The following is a 9308-nucleotide window of genomic DNA, read 5'->3' on the forward strand; positions in this document are numbered from 1 at the left end:
CATTTGATGAGTATACGAAGGGCAAATAACCTTAAAAATTGTCAACAAAAAAAAGAGAAAAAAGAAACAGTTGATTGGGGAAGGCACAAGAAAATGTACAGACAAAATACCAAAAATTACACACTTAAAAACAAACTGTTGACTTGGGCATGCCCATGCAATGTTCCTGATTAATTGAGTTTCATTTCTGAGCCTTATGACGGCCAGCTTAATTTGCATCGACACTGCTGTCTTCCTCATGTTGTCACACCCCAACAACAATCTCCAAAGGCAATTGCAAAGTCTAGACATCAACAGCTCTCTTCTGCATTCACTAACGACACAAATGAATACACCTGCCTAACGAAACACATCTGTGAAGCCAATTCAACAAATACGTGCAGTACCTTAAAATGGGGGGACCATGTACAAAAGGTGCTGTAATTTCTAAACAGTTCATCCGATATGGATGAAAATACCCTCAAATTAAAGCTGACAGTCTGCACTTCAACCTCATTGTATCCTTTCAAACTCAAAGTGCTAGAGTACAGAACCAAAATAACAAAAAAATGTGTCACTGTCCAATGAATTATGGTGCTCACTGTATGTGCTAAAATTTGGCAAAGATCTACATGGATGAAATATTTGTTTATTCTGCATAACTTATTAAATACCATGACTGATGCAGCTAATAAAAAGTAGGCTATAAATATATAAAACTCCACCCATCGAACATTCAGTTGAGCCAGTAAACAGGTAAGTAAGGAAAGGTCCAAAGGTCCAACAGAAACTGAAGCTTAACGGCCATTTTAAAAACGGAGGAGGAAGAAACCCTAGGAAAGAAGGAATAAAATTAAATGTGAAAAACGGAGTAAACAGTCTGTTGTGGAGTGGAACTGAGGTAAGAGAAGCTGAAGGTAAAGGGCTGCGGGGAGGAATGGGAATCTGCAGGTATAATCGCATTAACCCGCGTAATTCAGAAAAACGGGTAACTGGCAATAAAATAGCGAGTTTAATGCGTAGCCTAACAAGCTAAGAGCTCATACGGAATCCAATACCGTTTAGACCAGAAAGTAATTTAAAAAATAACGTTTAAAAGAAAGTTTACTTCAGTTTTTTTGATATTCCATGACCACTTCTACCACGTGAGGAGGTAGCCTAGTGAGACGGACGTCAAAGGACGCTTGTTGTTGACATTTTTACACTTACTGCACTATAAACCCTGATTTTGTTTTTAATTAAACAATTAAGGGGTTGTTACTTATTTTTTTTCATGTTTTAGAGGAAATCATTTCCATTAGCCTACTAAACAAATTAAGTGGTTTGCAATATTGAGGGAAAATATACAGTGGAGTGATTGTGTTAGGCAGAGATTACTCTATAGGCCTATATCATTTTACTCATAGTCGGACTCCCTCCAGAACCCGGACACGCTCCCTTGCGGCGTTGGTCCCGTCCCTTTTATTGAAAATTTCGAAAAGACGTGGGGGTTGGAAGTAGCCTAGGTGTCCGGTATTTAGGGTAATTAAACTACCTTTGTGTGAAATTTCATGTCCATCCAAACATATATGAATATATTACGACGACTTTAATAAACATTACCCTGTTCGAGTGAATAAAATGGGGCAATTCGGCACTGGATGACGATCTCGCTACAGTTTACTGTCTACTGTCGCAGGCTTTGACTGGGGGTGTCCGTCTATCTTTGACTAGGCTAACCGACGAAGGTCTTCTAGTTTTCCCACTAGGAAAAAAATAAGGTTAGCTGACCTTTCAATTACTATATGTATGTGTTTGTGAAAATTGCGAAAAAGCGTCCACCTACAGGTAAGCGGACGATAAGGCTGCGTCCGAATAGGCCTCAGTAGTCTGACGTAACGCCGAGCAAAAAACCTTGCCCGTATGTGGAATTCCGGTTCAAAGGGAAATTTCTCTAAGGGAAAAAATGAATGGATTTTCTCATAACCGTCCCTGTCACAGTCTGTGATTTAAACTGGCGTTTAAAACTTGGACGTTTTTATCCGGACACATTTCTCTCTTAAATGGCACTAGATCCGCTGAATTCCAATGTCGTTTTTCAACCGAAACAATTATTTTGCTAACTAAAAGCTAACACTGCTGCGCATGTTATTTACGTCACAGCTCTTGCGGTTACATGGCAATGCTAGTGAAGCGCAAGTAGCCTAGTTATATTAAGATGTTTACAACGATATATACATCTGTAAAACAGAAAAATGTATAATTTATTACACTAACGGGAAACGTTAATAACATCCGCCGTCGCAAAATTACGTAGCCCTAGTGTAAGTCATCAGGGTCCAAGTTGAACTATGCGGTTGTTCCCTGTACTTGGACCGGTACTGATGGTTAAACTGATTAACACTAACAACGAGAACGGCAACAACGCAATCTATGGAAAAATAAAAATAAATAAAAATACAAGTAGTCGTTAAGACAGTTGATGCGCCTAAGTCACCTATGAAACAGCTGCCTAGTTACAACCCTAAGTTTAGTCATTTACAGGGGGGAAGGGAGGGATGGGGAGAGGTGCAGCCTGAAGAGGTGGGTCTTCAGTTGTCGTTTGAAATGGGTCACAGTCTCAGCTGTTCTGACCTCCACAGGGAGGTCATTCCACCATCGTGGGGCCAGAACAGACAGGAGACGTGTTCTGGAAGTGCAGGTGCGAAGAGGGGGAGGTGCTAGGCGTCCTGAGGTAGCAGAACGGAGGGATCTGGCTGGCATGTAGGGTTTGAATATCTTGTGGAGGTATGCTGGGGCTGATCCCTTGACTGCCTGGTATGCTAGGACCAATGTTTTAAATTTGATGCGAGCTATAACAGGCAGCCAGTGGAGGGTAGTGAGCAGGGGAGTTACGTGGGAGTGTCTGGGGAGGTTGAAGACCAGACGAGCCGCAGCATTCTGAATGAGCTGCAGGGGTCTGGTGGCAGATGCCAGTAGTCCAGCCAGAAGAGAGTTGCAGTAGTCCAGGCGGGATAGAACCATTGCTTGGACCAGGAGCTGGGTTGAGTAGGTGGTGAGAAAGGGGCGGATGTTGTATAGGAAAAATCTGCATGCCCGGGTTACTGCTACAATGTTGTTGGAGAGGGACAGCCTGTTGTCCATCATCACTCCGAGATTCTTGGCGCAGGGTGATGATGTCACTACGGTGTCCCCTAAGGAAATGGAAAAGTCGAGGAGGGGAGAGGATAGAGCAGGAATAAAGATTAGCTCCGTCTTTCCCGGGTTGAGCTTCAGGTGGTGATTGTCCATCCAGCTCTGAATGTCCCTCAGGCCAGCGGAGATGCGGGCAGGGACCTGTGTGTCCGATGGGGAGAAGGAGAGAAAGAGTTGCGTGTCGTCGGCATAGGAGTGATAGGACAAGCCATGGGCAGATATTACAGGGCCAAGGGATCTGGTGTACATGGAGAAGAGAAGGGGACCAAGGACTGAGCCCTGGGGAACTCCGGTGGTGAGGGGACGGGGTGGTGATACCTTACCCGCCCAGGCAACCTGGAAGGAACGGTCAGAGAGGTAGGACTCAATCCAGTCAAGGACTGTGCCGCGGATCCCTGTTGCTGCCAGGGAGGACAGGAGGGTAGAGTGGTCCACAGTGTCAAATGCAGCGGAGAGGTCTAGAAGAATCAGGACAGAGGAGAGGGAGGCTGCTCGTGCGGCATGGAGTGACTCACTGACCGAGAGGAGTGCAGTCTCGGTCGAGTGGCCAGGCCTGAAGCCAGACTGGTGGGGATCAAGCAGGTTGTTCTCAGAGAAGAAAGCAGAGAGCTGGTTAGATGCAGCACGTTCAAGTGTTTTGGATAGGAAAGGGAGGAGAGATACCGGGCGGTAGTTCTGAATGACTGAAGGATCTAGTGTGGGTTTCTTCAGTAGCGGGGTGATGTGGGCCTTCTTGAAGGATGAGGGGAAACATCCAGAAGATAGGGAGGAGTTCACGAGGGAGGCGACAAAAGGGAGGATGTCTGGTGTGATTGCTTGAAGGAGAGATGAGGGGATAGGGTCGAGGGCGCAGGTGGTAGGGCGGTGGGTGAGCAGAAGCTGGGAGACTTCAGTGTCTGAGAGGAGAGAAAATGTGGAGAAACAGGGGGCGGAGGACGCAGAGGGGGCGGAGGACGCAGAGGGGGCAAAGGAGCTGCGGATGTCTGCAATCTTTTCGTCAAAGAATGCTGCAAATCATCTGCAGTGAAAGAAGACTGGGGTGGAGGAGGTGGCACGCTGAGGAGAGAAGAGAAAATAGAGAAAAGTTGACGAGGGTTAGAAATGGAGTTATGAATTTTGGTTTGGTAGAATTTTGCCTTAGCGGCAGTGACAGCAGAAGATAAGAGCTGTTCGAATTATCTAAAATGGCTTGCCATATTTTGGCTAGTAATATCTTCAGTTATGCAAAAAGATCATTTAGATATTGTCAGGATTCTGCCTTTTTCTGTTTCTGTTTTTTCCTTTTCTGGGCCGCCAGATGGCGGTACTTCAGTTTGTATTTCAGTTTGCTCCCTCTTTAGTTACCCCTGTGTTAATTGTATTATTGTTTTCAATTATTCTGTCATTGTTTTTCTTTGTGTCTCGTTATCCCTCCCTGCTCTGGTTTGATTGTGCTTTGAATTCACCTGTGTCTTGTTATCTTTGTGGCTATTTAAGTTCTCTGTTTTCCTTTTTTGGGTGCTGGCTCCTTGTGTTTCTGCCTGAGAGTATCTGCCTGTCTGTTTCTGCCTGCGTTTCTGTCTGTGAGTTCTGCCCTGCCTGAGTTCTGTTTCCTTGTGTTTTTTTTTTTTTTGAAAATTCTGCTGTTTTTGTTTTTGAAAGTGCCCTGTCTGGCCTTGTTTTTGTTCCCTGTTTTCTGTTACCTGTATGAGAGTAAAGTCTTTGATTGTATTTGCCATTTTGGAGTTCCTGGTGTTTTTCCCACTCTGCGTTTGGGTCCTGGTCCCCCGTTACCTGACATATCTTAAATCCGGAGGAATGAAAGCTATCTAACTGAATTTATGACTAAGTCAGAGCTAATGTGGAGATCTCTAATTTGAGTTATGACTAGTCATAACTGAAATGGTGATACAGTATCTGGAGTTCACGTTTTGGATAGTCAAAACTGAATTGTAGATGTCTTTTAATTGGAGGTCCCATACAACTGAATGGCGAAAGTAACTTCAGTCTTGCTAGCAAAATGTAATTCGAGATATTAAAAGTTTTTTGATGAGTGAAAATGCAGTTAGAGATATCTTAAATTAGCTCTGACTAGTCATAAATCAGTCAATACAGATACCTGTAATGTGAATCTGGTCAGGCTATTAAATGTTTGCGACACAGCACCTTAATTAGCACTAAACAGGCACAGAAAACAAACAGATTGGGGGAACTGGCGCCCTCTAGTGTGACGGTTGGATTCAGGTAGGGTTATTTCCCAAAAATATATAAAAATAATTGGCACCCCTAAAGATTCTTATAAATAAAATCAAACTAAATCTACACCAATATTAAGAGAAACTCTTGTGGCCTTCCATTGCTTCCTGTTTCACTGGAGGATTAAACTGAGAACCTGCTTGTGGAACCCATTTTTCATCTTCACCACAGAGAAAGACAAAGAACTGACAAATGAAATGAAAATTGTTGCTGACCGTTGAAAATCAGGCAATGGATCAAAAAATAAACTGAAGCTGCTAGTTACCACTGTGAGGGCAATAGTGAAGTTTAAAACTGCTGGAGGGCAGCATGGTGGTGTGTGTGGAGTTTGCATATTCTCATCCCATGTCTGCATGGGTTTCCTCCCACAGTCCAAAGACATGCAGGTTAAGCTAATTTGAGACACTAAATTGCTTGAATGTATGAGTGTGTAAGTGCATGGTGTGTGTGCCCTGTGATGGACTGGTGACCTGTTCAGGGTTTTTTCCTGCCTCTTGCCAAATGCATGCTGGGAGAGGCTCCAGCCCCCCTCACAACCATGTCCAGGAATATGATGTGGGATGGATTTAAGGATGCATATACTGAAAAGAAAAATACGGTGGTGGATCTTTAATGTGCTCATACTGGTCCTGGGGCCCTTGTTAAGGAAAGCAGCATTGTGAACTTTACCCAAGTACCAGGACAATTTAGCCCTAAACCTGACTACCTCTGCCAGCAGACTGAAACTAGTGGATCTTTCAGCATGACAATGATCCCAAATTCACGTTAAAATCGACAAATAAAAAGGTTAATGATGCAGAAGCATCATTGTGCAATGGCTACAACAGTCTAAAGACTGCTGAAACTCGCTGAAAACCTGTGACTCAATTGAACAGCACGGCCCATAAGCAAGGATCAACAAAGGCATCAGGATCTGGAAAGATTGTGGGTGGATAAAGAGTCTAAGATCCCTCCCAATGTGTTCTCTGGTCTGTAAAAAGACTCAGTGCCATTATCCCTGCGAGGGGAGGGTGCACACAGTACCAAATACAGGGGTGCCAGTAATTGTGACGCACACTTTTTGTAAAATTGTATCATCTGAGAAATGTGTCATTTTGGTAGTTTCCATTAAATCATTGAATATATTCCGTATGTTGGACAATGAAAATATACCTTAGCACTGGTAATCCTTATATTGAACGGTCTTAGAAATTGTTATCATGGGTGCAGAATATTTTGGAAGGAATTGTATTACTGTACAAGTTTATGGCTCAGTTAAATTCCAGATTTGTCGCTGTCTGTTCTGTGAGATTTGATGTATGTGTGTGTCAAATTCAAACCAATTTAAACAGAATAAACACGCCATATTCACGGGAATCTAATCCAACGGAATTTATATATTACAACAGAGGCAACCAAATGATAAACAAACAAAAAAAACAACAACAAAATAACGATATGGCAAGTATTTGATCAGGAAAACATAAACCCAGGTACAATCATTACTCAACTGGCAATGTGAAATAATAACTGATCGTCCATTGAATAACAGTTAAAGTTGAAGTCCGAGTTTAGTTTAGTTGTCAGGTATCCACGGAAACACAAATCCAGAAAACGTGCCAAAAATAATAAGTCCCGAAACCAAAATTAATGCATAAGTGCAAAAATCTTCTTTCCTCTCCAAAAACAAATAATTAAGCAATGCATTGCATTCAAAGAAGCAAAAAAAATAAATAACCCAAAAAGCTTCGGCTCACCCTCCTGATGCAGTAGAAGAGAATTCTTTTAAAACGTAGGTTCAGCAGGTTACTCGTTTTCGTGTCTTGGAGCTGTGTTGAATAATTGTTGATTGAAAAAAATACAATCCAAACAAAAACGCCAACAAATCACAGAATTCTTGATTATTTTCTGCTGACTCCCCTTTACTCCATTCTCCGTTGCTACCTCTTGCCCCCAATCTATTTCAAAAAACCTATCACCTGGCCCGTCACCACCTGTTTGCTGCTTGAGCGCAACTCGTTAAAGGGCCGGCATACAAATTTGCGATACTTCACAAAGGACTCATTATCGATAAATACATTGAGTATATCAGTGGGACAAAATGTACAAATAACATAATATGGTGCGTACATATTTTAATGCACCAAACTTAATTTAATTACCTTTTTGTGTTGCACGTTTACATTATGTGGCCCTCACAGTGTATTATTATGTCTGTGCGTTATCATGTTCTTCTTGTGTGTATTTACAGGTCTGCCAATTTGGGTCAGAACCCACTTCTGAATCTGATCTGGTGTGTTCAGGTGTCCTGAGACAGGGGGAGCTATTTCTAAAATGAGTTCCTCAGAGGAGACTGAGACTGACGATGGAACCCATGGCCTTGTGAGAAAGAGGTAAAAATGCATGAATCAGAGAGTTAATGTGCTGTGAGTTAGAGCTGCAGTAAGAGGATGAGTTTAACTGGAAGCTCTGTCTCCATGTGCTGTGAGTTAGAGCTGCAGTAAGAGGATGAGTTTAACTGGAAGCTCTGTCTCCATGTGCTGTGAGTTAGAGCTGTAGTAAGAGGATGAGTTTAACTGGAAGCTCTGTCTAAATTTGCAGTGAGTTAGAGCTGCAGTAATAGGATGAGTTTAACTGGAAGCTCTGTCTCCATGTTTGTTCACAGGGTCCGGGTAAAGAAGGCAGAGTCACCTGTACCCAGCTGTCTGTCTATGAAGAGTGATAATTCAATGAATTTTCCAGTGAACTTCAGAGGAGAGTTAACAGGTGATCAATGGTAATGAAACAAGTTCATACTGACACTATGGTTGAATAAAACTTAAATCTCAGTGGCTACTTTTTGGTTTAGTGGGGTGTATGATAGCACATTCTCGTAAACATGTGTGTATTAACTCATTTTAAAGTGTCATGATGTGTTTTATATCACATTCGGATGTGCTGTGAGTTAGAGCTGCAGTAAGAGGATGAGTTTAACTGGAAGCTCTGCCTCCATGTGCTGTGAGTTACAGCTGCAGTAAGAGGATGAATTTAAATGGAAGCTCTGTTTCCATGTGCTGTGAGTTAGAGCTGCAGTAAGGAGATGAGTTTACCTGGAAGCTCTTTCTCCATGCACTGTGAGTTAGAGCTGCAGTGAGAGGATGAGTTTACCTGGAAGCTCTGTCTCCATGTACTTAGAGCTGCAGTAAGGAGATGAGTTTAACTGGAAGTTCTATCTCCATGTTTGTTCACAGGGTCCGGGTAAAGAAGGCCCAGGGCACCCGTACCCGCTGTCTGTCTATGAAGAGTGATAATTCAATGAATTTTCCAGTGAACTTCAGAGGAGAGTTCACAGGTGATCAAAGGTAATGAAACACGTTTGTATTGAATTAGACCTGCAGCAAGAGGATGAGTTTAACTGGAAGCTCTGTCTCCATGTGCTGTGAGTTAGAGCTGCAGTAAGAGGATGAGTTTAACTGGAAGCTCTGTCTCCATGTGCTGTGAGTTAGAGCTGCAATAAAATGAGTTTAACTGGAAGCTCTGTCTCCATGTACTGTGAGTTAGAGCTGCAGTAAGGAGATGAGTTTACCCGGAAGCTCTTTCTCCATGCACTGTGAGTTAGAGCTGCAGTAAGAGGATGAGTTTACCTGGAAGCTCTGTCTCCATGTACTGTGAGTTAGAGCTGCAGTAAGGAGATGAGTTTAACTGGAAGCTCTGTCTCCATGTTTGTTCACAGGGTCCGGGTAAGGAAGGCAGAGTCACCTGTACCCAGCTGTCTGTCTATGAAGAGTGATAATTCAATGAATTTTCCAGTGAACTTCAGAGGAGAGTTCACAGGTGATCAAAGGTAATGAAACACGTTTGTATTGAATTAGACCTGCAGCAAGAGGATGAGTTTAACTGGAAGCTCTGTCTCCATGTGCTGTGAGTTAGAGTTTGAGTAAAGGGGTGGTTTTAAATGGAAG

General features: G+C 42.8%; 2 protein-coding genes and 1 long non-coding RNA gene across 6 annotated transcripts in view; 2 read left to right on the forward strand and 1 right to left on the reverse strand.

Annotated features, from left to right (window-relative positions):
* Positions 1 to 9308, reverse strand: part of LOC135245748 (uncharacterized) — a 516260-nt gene that overhangs the window by 334887 nt on the left and 172065 nt on the right. The window lies entirely within an intron of this gene.
* Positions 1 to 9308, forward strand: part of LOC135245707 (NACHT, LRR and PYD domains-containing protein 12-like) — a 343935-nt gene that overhangs the window by 287441 nt on the left and 47186 nt on the right. The gene's annotated exons all lie outside the window — the stretch shown is intronic.
* Positions 1 to 9308, forward strand: part of LOC135245705 (uncharacterized) — a 492416-nt gene that overhangs the window by 132540 nt on the left and 350568 nt on the right. Inside the window, 3 exon segments of the mRNA XM_064318949.1 lie at positions 8033 to 8143; positions 8598 to 8708; positions 9080 to 9190. Of these exon segments, the coding sequence (XP_064175019.1) occupies positions 8033 to 8143; positions 8598 to 8708; positions 9080 to 9190 (333 nt within the window).

The sequence above is a fragment of the Anguilla rostrata genome, chromosome 19 (genome assembly GCF_018555375.3).
Source record: "Anguilla rostrata isolate EN2019 chromosome 19, ASM1855537v3, whole genome shotgun sequence".
Taxonomy (NCBI): domain Eukaryota; kingdom Metazoa; phylum Chordata; class Actinopteri; order Anguilliformes; family Anguillidae; genus Anguilla; species Anguilla rostrata.